General features: G+C 51.9%; 1 protein-coding gene across 2 annotated transcripts in view; it reads right to left on the bottom strand.

Moving 5' to 3' along the window:
* Positions 1-818: 818 nt before the first annotated feature.
* Positions 819-19,380, bottom strand: part of MGAT5B (alpha-1,6-mannosylglycoprotein 6-beta-N-acetylglucosaminyltransferase B) — a 69,764-nt gene continuing 51,202 nt past the window's right edge. Inside the window, exons 9-17 of one of the 2 annotated variants that reach the window (XM_074888939.1) lie at positions 17,395-17,526; positions 16,358-16,491; positions 15,587-15,723; positions 12,847-13,002; positions 11,984-12,130; positions 10,260-10,376; positions 3,331-3,405; positions 2,583-2,857; positions 819-1,451 (exon numbers count right to left, since the gene is read on the bottom strand). In XM_074888939.1, coding sequence (XP_074745040.1) covers positions 1,253-1,451; positions 2,583-2,857; positions 3,331-3,405; positions 10,260-10,376; positions 11,984-12,130; positions 12,847-13,002; positions 15,587-15,723; positions 16,358-16,491; positions 17,395-17,526 — 1,372 coding nt within the window. In that variant the 3' untranslated portion in view covers positions 819-1,252. The remainder of the gene's footprint in view (positions 1,452-2,582; positions 2,858-3,330; positions 3,406-10,259; positions 10,377-11,983; positions 12,131-12,846; positions 13,003-15,586; positions 15,724-16,357; positions 16,492-17,394; positions 17,527-19,380) is intronic. The other variant, XM_074888940.1, reaches the window with a different exon arrangement.

Genomic DNA, 19,380 nt, shown 5'->3' with positions numbered 1-19,380 from the left:
CTGCCAACCCACCAGCCTCCCTCGCCAGCCCGGGCCAGGAGCTTTTCTGCACAGTGAAGGGCTGGGAGGGCATTTCCAGCGCATAATTTTCCAGCCACATGTTTTACGGGATGCAGGAGTCTCACCATCGAATGCTTCCAAGCAACAGGAGGGCTGAGCACCAACCTTACAACAACACACTCAGTCTGGCTCCAGTAAGCAACCCTACAAAAACAGGTCACCCAGCAAGCAAGGGGATACACCGGCAGCAGTGAAAACTCCCCTGAACTGAGATGAATGGCATGAAGAAAATTAAAGAAGCGAAGACCATCCATGGAAGATGGTTGCTTGGAGCTCACCTCTTCCCATGGCTGCAACATCTGGGGCACACAGAGCTGGCAATTCCTTTCTGCTGCTGCAGCATGTCCTCCTTGCCGCCTGCTCATTCAAACCCCGAGCAGTCTCCGTGCCCCTGCCACCGTCTCCGATGTCTCGGTCCCTTGGAGGGACGTACAGCTCCGTGCACAGCCCAGGGGCTGCGGGGGGGAACTCACTGTGGGCACCTCCATCCTGCTGACAGCATTTCCCTGGGGACCAGCGTCCTTCCCGGGAGCCCTCCCCAGCCCCATCCTGCCCCTCCCTTCCCAGGGACAGCCTGGGTATCGTCCAACCCCCAGCGGCTCTTCCTGGGAGAACCATGGGTGCAGACCCCACCGTGTCCATCCAACCCAGCCGCTCTCCTTGGGCTTTGCTCTCCCCCAGCTTCACAGCCAAGGCAGGCACCAGCAGCCCCCCTGAAACCCCCAACACAGCTCTGCCCAATGACTCCCACAGAAGGATTGGGTGTTGCTTCCCCTTTAATTTACCACTTGTCAGGGGGGAGGGTTAAAAAAAAAATCAATAAATAAAACAACCCAGGATGCTTGAAGAAGATGAAAACCCTGAAACTGCAGTCTGCTGGTTGCTTGTCCCATTGTCAGAGGAGGGGAAGGGTGTCCCCAGTCCCCCTTTCCCACCACCTCGGCCCAGCACCACCAGGTCCAGGTGGGTTCGGATGCGGTCGGACAATGCTCCTCGAGAAGAAAATTAAACCAAAAGTCAGGACGTGGTCATTCACAGTTGACTGGCAGACGAAACAACCCCCAGAGTCTGACACTCCCGGCTCACCCGCCGGGAGGGACCTGTCCCACCTCCCTCGGCTATTGCAGAAGCTTTGAGAAAAAGCCACTCGTTGCACGTTGTGTGTTGCAAACGCGGAGGGGGACACACCAAGTCACAAGCAGTCCCTGCACAGAGCCACTTGTCCTTTGCGGTAGTCACGGCAGGGGCAGAGGCGCCGGTACTTGGTGTTGTAGCCTGCACAGCTGAAGAGCAGTGGCTCCTTCTGGAGGTAGCACTCATGGACATTCTCGGCCACCGCTGGGTAAAGATGGTTCATCTCATACTCAGTGCTATCGCAGGTGATGCTGAGCCTGGGAACAAAAACAAAGGTGGGTTGGTTCAGGTGAGGAGGCTGCCTGGGGTTTCACTGAAGGGTTTTTAGCGCTGTTCTGTCCTTCCTGTCCTAAGCACTGGGCCAGATCTTTGCTGGTTGCACCAGTGTTATGTTTGGCACCCCTTGGCTAGACGTGAATGCTCGTCACCAGCCCAACACACCATGCAGGAAGGGGTGACCCTTGCAACTCAACCCTGCAGCCCAGAGACCACCCCATCCCTTGCATGGGCCATGGATGGCTCAGGAAATCACGGACTAAAATCCACCTAAATATTTTATATTCCCCCTGCTCACCAATGGGTCTGTTCACTCTCTGTGGACACCTCCCACAGCAGCTAATGTCCCCTGGAAGGGCACATGAGTTCAACAGAAACCCACATGTCCCCCGCTAGCTGGGATTAGCCAGCAAAACTGGGGTGGGCATCAGCAAACACCCCAAGGAGCAGCAGCAATGGCCGGTGTGGATCTCAGCATCCCTCTCCTCCCACCCATGCCTGCATCTGCAGATGGAGCAGCAGCACTGGCATCACCCTCCCACCAACCCTCTCAATTGGTGAGTCCCTGAGCCAGCTCGTTTTAAGGTCTGGAGGAGGGCATGGAGGGGAGAGAGTGAAATCCAAGCCCCAGCTATAATTTATCATATAAAAATGTCAGTGGGACTCACAGCGCCTGCCTGACCAGCATGACAGCAATGGTAATGCTCGCATTTTAATTGCCCACAGAGCAGCACGGAGCCTGGTGGCAGATTTATACTCTATTAGAACTTCACTGCTGTGTATTCAAAATGCAGTTTTATAGAGAAAGACATAAAAAAAGAGAGAAAGGGAGAGAGCATGGAGGAGGTGGAGAGGAATAGGGTGGGAGAGAGGTGGAAACGTGCCTGGAAGGGCTACCACTGTCTTCTGAAGTGTGAAGCCGGTCAGGGCCAACACATGCAAGCAATGGGCTGCTTTGCAGGCAGTGCCCTGCCTACAATCACGTTGGGCACCTCACTGGGATTTTGGGAGGAAAGATATGAGGAAAACGGGGGATGGGATGGGGGAAGCAAAGGGAACATCTTCTGGCTGATGGCCCCCAACGCCACCTCGCTGAGAAGGTCACAACTCACTGGAGAAACACCTCCTTCTTGTTGAGGAACCTGAAGAAGGTGGGTTCGCAGACCAGCCCGTGCCGCCGGCATGTCTCGGTGCAGGCGTGCCGGGTCTCTGACACCCACACCTGCAGCGAGTCCACTGGGGGCCAGGCATGGGGGTCCCGGCTGGCACTGGGGGACCACACCAGGTGAGTGGCATTGGGGGACAGGGCCAGCGGGCTCGGAGGGCTTTGCATAGCAGGACTCTTGGCCTTGGGAGGCAGAGGAGGAGACGACGTGGTGCAGAAATCCTAGTGGGAGAGAAGACAATGGGTCAGTGTGTGGAGGGACAGAGCGAGATGTTGGGGATGGGGAAGAGAGGCTGCTGGTGGGACAGGAGGACATTTGGGCTGCTGAGTTTGCACCTCAGGTTGAGGTCACCTGCATGCACAGATGGCATCTCCTACTATGCGAGATGAAGGCACCGGCCACCTCTTCTTCTCCCAGTGTTGCCTTATTCTCTGCAGCAGAAAGGCCTTGACCCAGCCCCAGTCCCCCCAGCCACCCTCTACCACCCCCCCAGCATCTTTGGTTCATGACAAACCTCCCCCAGCCCCCATCTCCTGGTGCTTTCTGCAATTAGGCCGCTGGCTGCACGGGGCTGGGACCTGGCATCCCTGGCTGGGGAGCTGCAATGGCTCAACGGTTGCTCGCCCAGAGGAACAGGAATGGACCCATGAGAGAACAGGGATGGTTGGCCAGGAGAACAGGGATGCTCCCCAACCTGGTGCTGAATGTAGGCGTGGATCCGCTCCAGCATCCCCTCGCAGGTGTACTCGTAAGGCAGGTAAGGGTCCACCTGTGAAGGGAGAAGAGCAGAGCACAGGCAGCAAGAAGGGACAGCCTTGTTCTCCCCCTGGGCCTGGTGGCCTGGGACAGCAGTGCCCTGGGCAATGGCTCTCCCCACCCACTGAAGCCCATGGCTTGTGTCTGTCCAAAGCAAGTAGGTCAGAAAACCAGGACTGGAAAAACTTCAGAAGCCATAAAGCACTAGAGAAAGAGGGTGAAGGATTAATTTGGGTTTAACCCATGTACTGGTGAAAATGAAGTTCTATTTTAGTCTCACTTTTCATTTTTGGTATGTTATAAAATAAAATCAGTTTTCACGCAATAAGTCACTTCCAATTAAAGTATGAACTGTTTCAATCCAAGAAAAACTCCGCAGCTGCAGGCAAGTGGGGGGAGTAATTTTAAAATACAGAGGAGAAGTTAGGACTGGTAAAGATGCCAAGCTAATCCAGAACAAGAGCATCCTAGTGGTGCCCTGGGTCTGGTCTAGGATCCTGAGTGCTCTGACATCAGCACAGCTCTGCCTGCTCAGAGAGGAAGGTCCAGGCTTTGCCTCCCTGGGCTACGACCCACCAAACTGAACGGTGAAAAGCATAGGGAAAAAAAAAATATCTTTCTCACTGGCACTTTGCTGAGGGTTTGCTGCTCTGCGTGGATGGCTGTGACAGGGTGGAAGCCAGCACCTCCCCCAGCTCCAGAGGCTCAGTGCTCCCCGCTGCTGCCAGCACGGGCTGGGACGAGGCAGGGAGGCAGCACTGGCTGCACGCCGGGATGGAGTAAATGTTGATGCCAGTGCTGTCGCTGCACCCCCATGTTGGTAACTGCTATTTATACCAAACCAGCAGCACTTCAACCATGGTGTATTTTTAGGTTACGAAATGCTGCCGGTCTTTGGGAGACTTCTGCCTGCACTCACTGTCCAACATCCCATCTCCCTGCCCCAAGAGTCACCCTCGGGTCCTGCCATGGGAAACCCCCTCCTCTGCAGAGAGGCTCAGCAGCATCGCCCAAACGAGCTTGTCCCTGGCACAGCAGTGGCACAGGTTCCAGGGCAAGCAGGCAGAAGCAGGCAGAAGCAGGCAGAAGCGGGCAGACAGGCTCACTGCCCTCCAGCGGGGCTGGTGTGTGGCCATTGTCCTGGGGTCAGCAGTGATTCTTCCCACAGGGAGAGCATTGTCTCGAGAGCTGCACCACTGACAGACCTCTTCCCTCTGGAACAAATTATTTTTTAAGGAACTTTCTGCTCTGGGAAGACAGATTTTTTCACACTCCGTTATTTTTCCAGAGAAATGTTACACGAGCCACAGGACATTGGTGCCTGGAAGGGGCTGGTCCTGGGACCCCTGTTTCCCCTGGGCATCTCTGCAGAGCCTCATGCAAAAGAAGGATTATAAGCAAAACCACCGCAAAGATAATTCATCTGGAAAACACTGTTTCTTCTATTTTCTGAGCACTGCACCTCCGAAATAACTATCTCCTTTTGAAGTACCCGTCAAACCCAAGCTCAAAGGCTCAGTCTGCCGAGAAGATCCCTCTAAGCATTTCCCTGCCATAAATATCCCACCTGAGATCTCAGCCAGGCTGGAAATCACAGCTGCTCTGTCTAATTACAGATGTGCACGCTAATCAGGGCTGACACAATGACAGGCACCAATCTTGCCTCTGAATTGCTGATGGGCGCTCAGTTAACTGGGGCAGAGTCCTCCACAGAGCAAAACTGCCCATCTCAGTCACGCAAAGCCTGAGCCAGGCTGGGTGCTGGGTGCTGCCTGGCACTGATCTGGGGGAGACAAACCCCACCTTGCTCAGCATCACCGATGCTCGGTCACATTTTACCACTGCTTTCCTGGCTGCAATGCTGAGGGCTTTTCCCAGGACCCCGTTACACCCAGCATGGTGCAGATGTAATTCTGTAAAACAGCCTCTTTCCCCCAGAACCCCACCGTGGTACCCAGTGGGATGCAGTGCACCCACAGCTGGGCAGAGCAGAAAACCTCCTTGCTCCTGCGTGTGTACCTGGAGGTGATGCTCTGGGTACAATCCCACTTGTTCACAGGCTCCCAGGAGCCCTGTCAGGTCCAAGGGCATCAGGAGGCTGCAGCTGGAGCCCACTGCAGCCCCCACACACCCCCTTTGTGCCCCTCTGCCCCCCCGGGGCTCCCCCAAAGGTTCTTGCTCCCCCCTGCTCCCCTCTCCTGGTCTCATTAGGATTCAGCTCATGCACCCAGGACTGAAAGAAAATGCCAATTTCAAGAAGATAATTGTTTAATTAAAATCTGACAGGCCTGGCCTCCTCTTGACAGCCACATCATTAATGCCACTCCCTGCGCTGGGAGCTCAGGATCTCCCCAGAGCCCTGGGCAGGAGGAGGAGAGGGGCTCCAAGGTGGGGATCCCTGCACCCCGCTGCCTGGCGGAGCAACGCGTGGGATGCCACGGGAGAGGGAGCAGAGGGGTCGGTGAAGATGGACTTTGCCATCCTTACCCCCAGGCACTGGTGGGGAACACAGGGCCCCAGCGCTCTCCAGCCCTAGTGCTCTCCATCAGCCAAATGGGGAGTTAACTGCTGCCCCCCCACGAGACCCCTGGTCTCCAGCAGGAATCCCAGAGCTGAAGAGAGCAATGTCTCCCTTGCTCAAAAGGAAAAGAAAGGCAAAAAAAAATCCAAACATCATCAGACAAATAAGTAGAAAAATAATGCAATTCTCTGCCGGCACGTAACAGCAGGCTGGGAACACTTTAACCAGCTATTTTCGCTGTGATGTTTAATGTGCCACTCTTTCAAGCATAGTCTGAAATGTATAATTTTCCATTATATTCCTGTATGTTTGACTTTAATATAATGAAGCCTTTTCCCTTCAGTACACCAGAATATTGGCTCTATTAAATTGCTTGTGCGAGGACTATTATTGACAATGGAAAAAGCTGAAGGCCAAGAAAATGGTGGTGCCTGCAAACCTCTCTCCTTCTCCAGCCTCTCGCCCCTGGCTAACTGCCATAATCCACCACCACGACAAGCCTCCCGGCATCACCTTTCCTAGGGGGATATAATTTGTCTCTTGGCCCCGTGCAACTGTGCCGGGATTTGATCTCTGGGGTAGAGAGCTTCCATGATTTCGATTTTCCTTATAAATAGGTCAGGGGTGCGAGCCATCAGGGAAACCCCAAACTGCTCCACAGGGGAATGAATGGCAGAGGCATGGCTTGCTGAAAACCTTCCTCAGCAGTTGCAGGGTGACCTGGAGCGGGTGCCACCTCCAAAAGGATGACGGAGGGGAGCACAAGGGCTTTTCTTTGGGGAAAAAACCCATATTGCAAGCCCAAGCTATGTCCAAGCCATGATTCAGATCTCTTTCCAGAAGGAAAAAGTTTCTTTCAAGCAAATCTAGGTTGGCGAAGGACACCGGCCGCATCTCAACTCCTGTATTTGCACAGATACAGCAGCCAGCCCTGCCAGCAGACCCAGCCAGCTCCAAACCCACCAAGGAAAGCTCTGCCAGCCCAGCCAGAGCCAGGGCAGGGCTGTAGCTGCAAGGACGGCACATCCTGCCCCGAGCTGCAGCTCCGGGTGTCTGCAAATTAAATCAGGACAGCTGTGCGGCCACGCCAGCAGCGACCTGGCCAGAGAGCCATGGGCAGGCTGAGGCAGCCACAAAGTAAGGCTAAAATATTGCTGAAGCATCAGCAAATCCCCCAGAGCCACGATGCTCTAAAGCAGGGCGAGCTTGTTTGTCAGCTTGACCATATCCGAATTACTACCAGGTTCATGAAATCAGCTCCCAAAGCCCTTGAGGGGTTCCCAGCACCCCAGTTCCTGGTCCCTGGCACCCTGGTTCCCAGCACCTGGCATGGTTGCTGCTGGGAAAAGCTGATGGCAGAGGCAAAGCAAAGGAGACATCTCACAGCTTCCCACAACATCCCACATGCCCAAAAACATTTTACTGAGTTTTGCCTGGAAGATGCAAAACTAAAGCTGTGGGATAAGTGATTCTTCAGTTATACAACAACAGAAAAAAAAAAAAAAAAAAAAAAAAAGAAGAAAATCTGTTTCAGGTCAGTTTTCAATTTCCAGTGTTTCCACCCATCAAGGAGGGGAAAAAGGCTGTGTTTCAGGTTCAACAGTCTGTTTGGGTTGGTGAAGCAAAGGGAAATGCATCATTTCAGATACAAGCCCTCGTTTCAATAAACTGGAAGGGTATTTTCAAACAAAGGCAGACAGATGGGAAACAAAGCTATATTACTTCATTTCAACATTACAGGAATGAAGTAATGTTTTCACTGAAAAAATAAACTGATGGTGGTTATTCTGAAACAGACAAATTTGTTAAGATACTCGGATAACAAAACAACCCATTTTGCCTTTGGGGAAAAAAAGGAGTCAGTAAAATAGTTTCTCCAAGCTCCTACCTGGCTAGGAACAGCAAAACTAAACAGCCCAGACATGATCTTTCTGCCACTCCTCCTGCTAATGCTCTTTTTTTTCAATTTCTGCTGTGACAAACTATTTTGAAGACAAGATACCAAGGGATTCCTGAAGCCAAAGCCCATAATAAGGCTTTTAAACCTGTAAGGTAGGTCAATTTTTAGGCTTAATTGCTTTGACAGCTTCTCTAGTAAAGCAGACCTTTCTACTTAAAAGACAAAAAGGGAAAAAAAGAGGAAAAAATGAACTTGCTGTAAGTTATTCACACTCACCCCCTGCTCTGCTTCAGGAGGATTTATACAATATCTTTAAAAAAAAATCCAGAGAGGCAAGTTGTGGGATTAACCCAGCATGCTTCTTGGTGGGAAGGAGTAACTTCTCTCCAGAGTGACTGCACGTTTTCAACACAAGCGGGATGTCAGCGCCTGGTTTTATTAATGTGAGGCAAATTTAGGACTTCAACCTCCTGGCAGTCAAGGGTAATGACAGCAGTTGGGCTGCTTCACAGGAGGGGACCTCGGGGTGGGGGTCCCTGGTCGCACAGAGATGGGTGGCAGCTTTAGCTGCCCTGTGGTCCCATAGGAGACAGAGTTTATCTGACTACATGTGGTGTCACGCTGGGATGGAAAACAGAGAGCAGCCTGCCCGCCCAGGCAGCTGCCGACACTGCCCGCACGCCGTGCTGGCATTACAGACACCCGTGTTCCAGCTCTGCTTCCCCTGCCCTCCATCAGCTGTTCAGCAACTGAAGAAATGTTAATTAAGGGAGGGAGGCAGGACGTGTTGAGACTGCACCACAACTGTATTTACATGAACAGTGGGAACAGGGAGAAAAGCCGAGACGGGAGCTCATCTTTGGGCAAAACTGGCATCAGCACGGCAGTGGCACGCTCCGGGTGCCAGAGACAGCAGATCCCCACACCAGCTCCTGCCTGGTGCCCATCACACCACCAAATCCCTTCCTAAAATCCTTTTTTCTTATTATTTTTAACCAGAGATTATCATTAAGCATCTAAATGACCTGGTGCACATCCAGTCGACATTGCAGCGCAACACAGCTGCTCAGGAGCCAGCAGAGCCTTCTCCCCCACTTAATTCTCCAATCATTTTTTAATTATTTTAATAGCACGGCTGCACCAGGCTTCACTATTTTCCTTTCCCTTTCTGGAAAGATTGAAAATTTCCTTCTCTCTCCTGAAACAGAGACCAGCAGCTCCCGTCTGCCCGCCCACGGCGTTGCCTTCACCTTGGGGCCATTTCTCCAGCCCAGATGGTGGAGGGTCAAGCACTGACAGCTGGCCCAGCAGCATAGCAGCAGGGATGTAATTATTTTTAATTTAATTTTAATCGAGATACGGGAATGAATGTGCAAAACAACAACTGTTTTCATAAGCTGGGTTTGTCCGTTCTTTGCAAACCTGTAGAGAAAATCAGTGCGAGGTGAAGAGCTGTGGCAATCAACCATGATAAGGTCCGAGACCTGGGCAGATGGTGTGGCCACATCAGCTGAATAAAGTCTCCAGACTGCCACAGACTCCCACCTCTGCAGCTTCTAATGTGGGGAAAAGCAAGGATGACACCTCTCTGGCTGGTATCACCCTGTCCCCTCCAAAATCCCACCCAGCACCATGAACCCCAGACCCCTACAGCCCAGCGCAGAGCCCCAGTTTCACAGCGTATCGCTGTCCTCAAAGGGGGATGGCTCATCCAAAGCGAAGCAAATTGCAAGCAAAACAGAGATCAGCACTTTTCTCCCCTGCAGGAAAATTGACTTTAATAATTTGGACAACTTGAAAGGCTCCTGCCACAGGGCAGGAGGTAAATATTCATGAGGGAGTGTTTCCAGGGCAGGCGCAGTGGGAGCGCTGCCTTCCCAGGGGGTCCCTGCATCCCCCTGCTTCCTTATATCCCCTCATCCTTCACAAAGGCAACTCCTGGAGCTATTCCTATTGATTTGCCTGATCCAAACAATAACAATGAACAGTGAAATGGGGGAACAGCAGGCGCAGAGGTTGGCAGCTCTCGGGGTTCTCGCAGGGACATGCTCTGAGTTTATCTTTGCTTCACGCCAGGTCCCAGCACTGCTGCTCATCTCCAGCAATCTCAACCTCCTGGTCCCAAACCTCATCTCCCTTATCTCAGCTTCCCCTTGCTCTGGCTCTGCCCGGAGGATTCCCAGGGGATCCCTCAAAGGCACGGCGCTGCCCTGGGCAAACCCTGACAGTGTGTGGTACCAAAGCAAGGCACGAGCACGAGTCTCTCTGAAGCTGCAGGAGAGGACGATTTCTGCCTTGCACGTGCAAATAATTTCAAAGGGAAAGCAAGAAAGGAAAAGCAACTAACGCTCGAAAGGGAGAGCCAGGCACTAGCAATCACTGCCGATGTCTGTCCCTGCAAACCCAGCAGCAGGGAGATCGCCCTGCCACCTCCCCTGAGCCGTACCTGGGTCCTCATGATGGTTTTGATAGCAGCTTCAAACTCTTCGGAGTTATTGTAGTCGACAGTCCACACATGTGGCTTCCCGATGAAGTCTTCAGCATATGGGTGTTGGGAGGACACCTAAAACACAGCAGTGTGAGCCAGTTTTGGCAATCCCTGCTGGAACGGCTGCTGACTACCGCTCACAGCCACGACTGCAGAGAGGAGCAGCAGGCTCAGGCACAGACGTGTTGGGTTTTAACCCATTGCACATAGAGATGTGCTGGAAAAAGGTTTCCTCTGAACCCAGCTGCTACCCAACATCAGGCTGATGCTCTAAAAATCCCGCTGAGTTGGGATGCCCCATTCCCATCAACACTGAAATTGCCTCCACAGCCCTGAGTATCTCAACCTCCGTAATACGGGTACAATTTAACATTGACCTGAGCCATTTGTAGGTCTGGAGTGACAAAAATAGACCAAAACAGCAAAGGTCTGTGAAAGCACCATGTCTCCCAGGTTTGCTAGTTCCAGAAACAAGAGAGAGAGAAAATCTATCGCCACCGAAGGCTGGGGAAGTCTGGCACAGGGAGAAAGCAGTGCTGGAAGCTGCATTGCCCCAATGGCACAGGCAGGCCCACACACTGGTACCCCATAGCCACCTGCCTCTCACCAGGCAATTTTTGGGGATCTACCTCTTTTGTTTCAGCCCCTGAGCTGCCTTTCCAGACCCATGCTGCTGCGAGGCAGCCAGAACCCAGACCTCCTCTCAGGAAGGGAAGAGAGAAGATGCTGAGCAGAGGATGTGTTTTGGGGGCACCGCAAAGCATTGCAGAGGGGCCTGAAAACCTGCCAGCTGGAGGAGCAGAGCAGGGCATGCTCTGTATTTTATTCTCCAGCTTGCTGTCCTTTCCCATTTTTTTGCTGACAGATCAATCACCTCCTTCCCCTCCAGTGTATAAACACCCTGGGGCATTTCACAGCCCTCGTCCCTGGCTGCCCTCCTGGCTCCAGGCTGAAGCACAACCACAGCACCCACCCGGGATGGGTGCTGACACTGGCAGCTAATTAGGGGGGTGCATGGGACAGACACAGGGGTCCAGGACAGCCCAGTGCCCCCCACCCCATGATGGGTGCTGCCAAGCCGGGCTGTGGCAGGGCTGAGCTGCATGGTGCCCCAGCAAAGTCCTTCTCAGCAGGAGCGAGCGTTGCACTGCATTATCCACTTTATTAATAATAAAAGAGGCAATTTTCTCAACCCTTTAACTTTTAAAGAGTTTCTGCTTCACTTAGATTGAATTCCCAGTGACGGGCAAGCCTGGGAGGGATTTCAATACCCTGCAACACCATGGAGGTCCCAGTGTCCCTCTCGGTGTACAAAAGGATGAACAGGGGAGCAGTACCCTGGTTTGGGAGCAGGGTACAGGTTGTGCGTGGATCTGGGCTGATGAGGAAGGATCTGGGGTTTGTGGTCTGCAGAAATCTCCTGCACCACCTTCTCCTTTGCAACCCCAAACCCACGGCAAGGCCCCTTGCATCCAAGTGCTCCAGATGGAGATGATGCATGGATGGGAGAGGGGACCCCATCTGCAGGTATCCGCAATTCTGCATTTGGAGAAAATCTTGCCAAAAAAAAAAATAATATAAAAATCCCAGTTTAGCTACTGCTCTTCCCTGGGCTGGACTGAATCCCGGTGTAAAGGGGGTGGCTCCATCCAGCCCATCCGCTCGCCTCCTGCCAGACTCGCCTCTCTCGAAGTCGGCTTCCCGCGGAAGAACTCGTGGTTGAGGGAGCTGTGCGGGGGGTTGAAACGCGCCTGCAGGAAAATGCAGCCGTTGGCGATTGCCTCCAGTGGGGCAGGACCCTCGTAGGGGAACCCAAAGCCAATGAAGAGCTGCAAGGGAAATGCATGTGCTGGTGAGCGAACTTGGCCAACCCCATAGGAAAATCTGCCAAATAACCCACCAGCACCCCTCTCTGCTGCTCTGGTCCTGCACACCAAGCCTCTAAGGCAGCTCCATGCCATTCAACACGCCACAGCTTAAATGTGCTAAAAACTCCCCTTGTCCCACGGCTCACAGCCCACTTGTGCAAGGCAACAGGGTATTCAGGAGCTGCAAGTTCCCTCATGGTGGCTACAACCATCATACTGGCCCTGTGTGGAGAAATATTGCTTTGCCAAAGCCATTTGGAGTGGTGAATCAACAACATTTTCCCCAAACACCAGGTGAAGGTGACCAGGATGTGCCCACACCCCGCACACTTACTCCAAGAATCACATTTATTTTTATCACAGCCGTGGGGGGGAAAAGAAACCCACCCCGCTCAGCAATAAATGAATTAATCAGGAAACTTTGTGCTCTGTCTGCGGACAGTCTGCAAGGAGAAACTCGTCAGACACATCTTGATTTGAAATTATGTGCTCTGCTCAGTTCCCTGCTAATTAGCCTGCTGATAGTGCCTGCAAGCCTGGGAGGAGTGCAGATAACGGCCTTTTCCCCCAACCTCCTCCTTTAATTAGGTTTTCTTTCTCAAGGCAACTGAGTTCTCACTGCTGGCTGGTTAACAGGGCACAGGGTCCCGTGGATGCCCCAGTTGGCTCTCGCCCACCTTTGCCTTCCTCAGCAGCTGCTGAAACTCGTGTTGTGGCAGCAGCCCATGGTTCTTCACGAACGCTGGGACCTCGGGCGGCCGCTGCGTCTCGTAATAAACCGTGCCGTGGATCTCCATGTACTTGTTAAGGATGGTCAGAAACTTCTCCTTGCCCTGGAGAGGAAGGCAGAGGTGTGAACCACACCAGAAAAATGGTGACGGGGAGAGATTTAACTCTCAAACTGCTGTCCCAGAGAACCCAAAATGCTTCAGCCCAACCCGCAGCAGTGCAAAACCCACACCCTCCCCTCTGCATCCCTCAGACACGTGTCTTGGACCACCCCAGGCTCCCAGTGAGCCCAGACAGCTGTGGGATCCAGCACCCTGAACATCAGCACCTCGAGCCCCTGCCTCCCCCGCTGCCTCCATGGGCATCTTCCACTCTGGAGCTGCTGAATTAAAGGTTTCAGGGGATTCAGAGGGAAGCTTGCAAAGACCAGAGCTTGCTAATGGCCTCTTATTCCAAGTAACAAGTCCTCAGGATTTTCTTACTCAGGTTTAATCCTGTTTTACTCCCTGTAAAAATCAAGGGGGTCACCAGTTTTCTTCTTTTGGAGGCTTTCCTCCTTCTGCTCTCCAAAGGAGTCTTCCATTTTAACAATTTCTCTACTGCAGAATTTTTTTGCTTGGAAAAAGTACACAGGGACCATTCTCTGTATGCTGCATTTTCAGCTTGTTCCAGTGCTGCAACAGGCCCCAAAAGAGCAGAGATCGGGAAGGAATAAGGAGGTATAAATGGGGAATTTGAGAAAACTCTGTATGTTGCCTTAAAGCCTCCTGAACACTGTATTTCTGCCCTCAGCCACGTACCCCTGCACTTCTCTAAGGCTTAAAACAAGTGCTTTTGGTGGGATGAGCCTGCAGGGTGAAATCCTGGCCACAGTGCCACTAACACCCAAATCAGCACCATTTTGATATCAATTCCCTAATGGAAAGGGCTTGGGAAGATGGGAGTGAAACACAGATTATAGTCCCTGGGTAGCGCCTGGCATCACTGAGCATCATTGGGGGGGACCAATCCCCCTGCATGGTGAGGGGGCTGGCATGGGAGACCCCCACCACCGCTGCATCTGAGCACCATGAGCCGCTTCGACCCATGGAAGTTGGGCAGCAGCCTGATGAAAATGGCCTTTCCCAGCTTATTAAAACTTCAGCTCCTGTTGCAAGCCAGAGGTGAGAAGTTCAGAGGGGTAGGAAATGAGAAATAACAGGAAGGTAGGTTTAATGAAATGTTTCTAAATGTCAAAAAGATCCTGCCCTGGAGACGGCGCTTCGTCCAAGGCTTGTAAATAAGCACCCGGCTCCAGAAGATGGAGGTGCTCTTTTCCTTCCTAGACCTCAAAATCAGTCAAAATAAGAAAACGCTCCTTTTCCCCCTTATTTTATTACATGGGGTGGCACAAGAGACAAAGCAATGCCCAGGCAGCCTGGTCTCAAGGAACAGCCACCAGCAAGAACCAGCCCCAGCCCCTTCACCCAGTAATAAATTACGCCAAATATGCAGTTTTGGGGAAACTGGTGTTGTTTGTGAATTCTGGCTAAAAGGAGCAAACGTTCATAGCACTAAGGGTGGAGGAAATGTCCGTTCTGAGGTTTTAACTGTCTTTAGTGCCCTTCCAAATTAACCTAACTAGGCTCAAATGAAACTTCTGGATAAGAAAGGGTGAGGGAATGGTAGAAAAAGAAGACAAGATGTTACAGCTGCGCTGAAATGAGATTTAGTGGGTTTCAGTATGTTTTCTAGGGAGTCCCTGAGCTAGGCGGATGCTGGGGGGATTTGCTGTCAGACGTGGAAGGTGATGGAAAAGCCACAAACACCAGCGAACAGGAGATGGTGTGGCTGGATCCTGACCCACTGGAGGCTTCCCTGTGAGGACAGAGCTGCTAATCAGGAAAGCTGGGGATGGGGAGGGGACACAGCCCCCGGCTGCATCAACCGGCATCAATCCCGGCAAAGTCAACTCCAGCAAAACCTCTTTTCTTGTGAGAAGATGTGCAGAGGTAAAGCCCAGCAGCAGCTGGTGGGGTACAGTACCTGCAACTGGAACAGCCCCAGGCAGCGCACAAAGGGAAAAGAAACAGAAATAAATCAAGATACAATGAGAATTAGCTCCTTTTTTTAAGCCCTGAAAGGAAAAGCAGCTGGCTAGCTCTGGATAAGCCAGGGGGGAGTATAGACATCCCCTGGATGCTATAGGAGATGCAGGGGGGATGTTTTGGGGGGGTTGGGGGTGTTGCCCCCATGCAGCTGCCCACCCCTCACCCCCAGGTGTTACAGGTGTGGGCAGGCAGCAGGGCAGCACAACCCCCTTTCACAGGGTACTTGAAAGCAGAGACAAACCATCCACATCATAACACAGGAAATCACCTAATGGCAATCACTGCAATTAATTACATAACAACATCGATATGAAATCCTCAGTCTAACAAGCCTGTTGGGAGGAAGCACTGCCTAGAGCAAAGAGCAGGGGATGGGGTCTCACCAGCCTCTGCCCTGTTGGCTCGGAGGCGCTGGACATGTCACATCATTGCAGCAACCTCAGCTTCCCCTCTACGAACGGGACAAGGATGCTTCTCTAGAACCACACCGAGATCTGTGCCCCAAAAGCTCAGGGTAAGAGCCAGAGGCTGGTGCTGCCTCACAGCTCTGCCTACAACTGCCCCTGCCCGCCTGGGTGCTCCCCACAGCGCCGAGGACACCCACCTTCCAGATGCTGGCTTCCTTCCCATACACCACCGCCATGCTGCTCACTTTGTTGGACTTGATGAATTGCTTCTCCGTCTTGTTGAGCTCCTCCGACACGAAGCCCATGAAGGAGTTGTCGGGGGTGTGAGCTGTGGACACCAAGAGGAGAAGACACATGGCTGGACAGATGTTTGCTGCTGGGACCTCATTGGGGTTGAGAACGCAGCCCCGTTGCAGCACAGGGGCTGAGATGAGCCGGGTTCCAGAGCCTTGCTGGAGCTTGGAGGAAAACTGGCATGAATCCAAGCAGCTCATAAAATACAGGCTTTGGAACTCACTCGAGCAACTCTTTAAAAAGTAAGGCATCAAAGCTGCCAAAAGGGCTTTATCCAGCCAGGAAAAAGCAACCTGTGAGTCACCCAGCAGCCAACAGGTCATCAAATCACTGAGCTGCCTCTCACCTGTAGAAACCCAGCTGAAATAAAACCAGGCTTTGCAACCAAAACCACCCTGCGTTTCCCCTCTCGGGAGCTGGAAGCTGCTGGCTGTGCCCTGTGTTTGGACCTAATTGTGCTGGAGCCAGCAACCCATGGCAGAGGAAGGAGCCAGGCCTCTCTCCCCAGAGCACTTCTATAGCCCAAGAGATGGCCAAGCAGATTTGGAAGCTCCTTGCAGGCAAGGGGAAGCAGGCCCATGCATCACCTCCTGAAGGAGGTGAGACCTGCTTCTGCAGTGCCTGCGAGCCCCTGACACCGCCCCGCCGTGCCCCCATCCCCCACTTACGGAACATGGTCATGAACTGGGTGGGCTGCAGGTTCCAGTAGCCCCAGTTGGTGCGGTAGCCGCGCAGGGTGGCGTACTCCTCGTGGTTGTACGCCGGCTCTGTCCCAAAGGTATCGATGACCCGGACGCGGCACCTGGGAGAGCAGACAGGACCTGAGGACCTCAGTTTAAGAAAGTCCCACTGCCAGGGACATCTGGTGCTCCCAAGCAGCTCGTCCCTTGTCTGCTCCGTGAGCAGAGGGTGCAGGAACATCCCAAGCAGCCCTTCCCAACCCACTGCTCCCTCCTGTAACGAGCAATTTCCCTTTGCAGGGCTTTCATCTCCCTGATGGTTGTGAGAGTGATGTATCTCCTGAAGACTTGTTAATGCTTTTCCCAATATCCCAGCAACACTGAGGCAGCCATTACCAGCACAAGACCGAGGAGAGAAGGGGATCATCAAGCAAGGGAAGAGCAAAACAAGCTGAACGTGACAGCAAATGCATTTATAATAAAAGCAATAATACCACTTGTCATTTTTCTCTCTAATAAAATTGTGTAGGATAATGGAAGAGATGGGGGAAAAAACAATAAATAGCAGGACTATCAGCACTAAATTAAATCGCATATTTTCCTGGCTGGTGATATACCCGGGGATGATGACATTTGTCTTGATGCTGAAGGAGCCAGAGATGGGGCTTCTTGCAAATAAAAAAGGCTTGCACTCTGTGCTATGGCCACCCCTGTCTGCAGGCTGCAGGCATGGTACTTGAAGGACACACACACCACAGGCACACACAGGGTTTTCTTCCCAATTCAGTCTCTTCTAATGAGGTTTCATCTTAAACACATGAGGCTCCCGAGTGAGCAGACCGCCTCGTGCCATGGCGGCAGGGAACACAGCAAGGCAAGAGCTGGCAGAGTCAGGCAAAAATCAAAGGTGCAATCAAAGGGTCTGACTCCTTGGATGTGGGGTCTGTCCTTCGAGGTCATTACCATTAGTCTTTGCTTGCTAATTAATGAAATGGAGAATAAGAGAAGAGAGTGGTTTTGCTTACCTGTATTTCTTAAAGGAGAGCCCCATGTGCTGCTTCATCTGTTGGAGACCATGGTAGTCGGTGTAAATCAGGTCAAAAGGCAAGGGATTGGTCAAGGGGCAGTTTCCACGTCCTGGAGGCACCCCTAAATGACTGGGGAGAAGCAGGAGGGACTGATCAGCCCCCCAGGACCACGAAAGCCCTGCAACACAAACATTCGTTTCCCTGCCAGGCATTACAGGGGCCATCAACCAGCTCTCTAGTTGATGGAATGGGAGGCAAATGGTTCTCTTCTCTCCAGTTTTTATTTTCTGGGCCAAAAATATGAGGTTTGGCGGAGTCCTGGTCCCTCCCCATCTTTGCACCTGCTTCAGCCAAGTTCCTGCTCCTCCCATGTGGATGATGAGGCTTTTGCACAGCATTCCCAGCCAGGGCTCACCAGCATCTCATTCAACACAAACACTCCCCCTGGACCTCTCTTGTCAAAGACACCAGATTTCGTTTGCTTTCATTGCAATCACATCAGTGACAGACTTGTAAAGCCACATCTTTCCCCTCCTCCCTGCCTGCAAGGCTCCCAGCTTAGCCTAAATCTCCCTGTTCCCAGCCCCATATCCCTCCCAGCACACGTCATTCACCGTTTTTGTTACTCCAGTCCTTAGAGGTACCCACCACATCCCAAAGCACCATCAGCTTCTCCTTGATTCTGGTGGTACAGCCTGTCCTTGGATGTTGTGTACATTTAATTAGTATTTCTCATTTTTGTCCCATTTATGAAATAGTTGAATAAAGCTGAAGCAGCCAGACTCTGGGTTTCGTTCAGTGGGTTTTCAGCCAGTTCCTTACAACAGCCATACTCAGCCCCTCTTCCCTCCTCCAGCAGATAAAATGCATTATGAAAATCCAGATAAACTAGATCAACTACAATCTCTCTATCAATCAAGATCATCAGTTACTTTGCTGCCAGGGTGATATGTGATTAATCCAGCACGATACAAGGCTGGTAAACCTGCAGTATGTCTACTTCCATTTTCAATTACCTCTGTGAACTGATGAATCCCTCTCTGCAAAGCTGTTCCACTAAGTGTACCACTGATGTCAGCCTGACAGCCCATCTGCTTGTCTGGACCACGTTTCCTCCTTCTCAGAAAAAACCCTGTGACACCTTCCAGCTTCAGCAGGTTTCTCAAAAATCCTTGTTACATGTACTTGTGATTTCTGAGTGCCAATTTGCTCAGAAATACAAATGATCCACCCCTCAGTTTCAATGCTCTTGTATTTCTTTCCTCCTAAAGACAGTAATTCCTCATCTTTGCTCTCATAACCCCACTCATACCCAAAGAACAACAGCAACATCCTCATATAAAACCAAAATGTTGAGCTGATTTAGTCTGCCTGGGCTCTGCCCCACTCCCACCACACAGTCACCCCATTTCATTCTCAGTCCTTCTAACAGGGCTGAGGAATTTCTGTTTTATTTTGCAAGTCTGAGCTCAGACAGTGTGAAATCTCACCCTTAGCTCCTGCCTGCCAAGATGTCTGTCTTTGTTTTCTTCTGAGCTCTTCACTTCCGAGCACCTATTTGGAGATAGGAATTTATCCCAGCCATACCTGTATTTTCCCTTTTCTTAGGAATAAAGGTCCAGCCAGGTTTTACATTCCCAGGCTTTGAAGCTTTCCCTCTATGTGACCTCTCTCACTCATTCTAATTTCTCTGCATTTCTCTTTCTGAACCTGAGAATCCTCTTTCCAGCCCTACCTGGGTTTTACCTGTTGCTCAGCTGAAGCTCGAATGGACCCACAGTCCAAGGGTCCATCCTCTGAGGAGCACATCCATAGGGTGCTCATCCCTTGCCCAGACCTACAACTACACACAGGATTTCATCTATCGATCCCATGGCTGCTTGCAGAGGAAATCAATGGCACTCCCACCTGGGAAACAGCCAAGTGATTACAGTTATCACAAGCATTTGCTCTCCAATCTCTCACTAACAACATCAGAAGGGG

Source organism: Strix uralensis, chromosome 19 (assembly GCF_047716275.1).
Source record: "Strix uralensis isolate ZFMK-TIS-50842 chromosome 19, bStrUra1, whole genome shotgun sequence".
Lineage (NCBI taxonomy): Eukaryota > Metazoa > Chordata > Aves > Strigiformes > Strigidae > Strix > Strix uralensis.
Note: the sequence above shows the minus strand (reverse complement) of the source record. Positions and strands in the feature narration are given on the sequence as shown.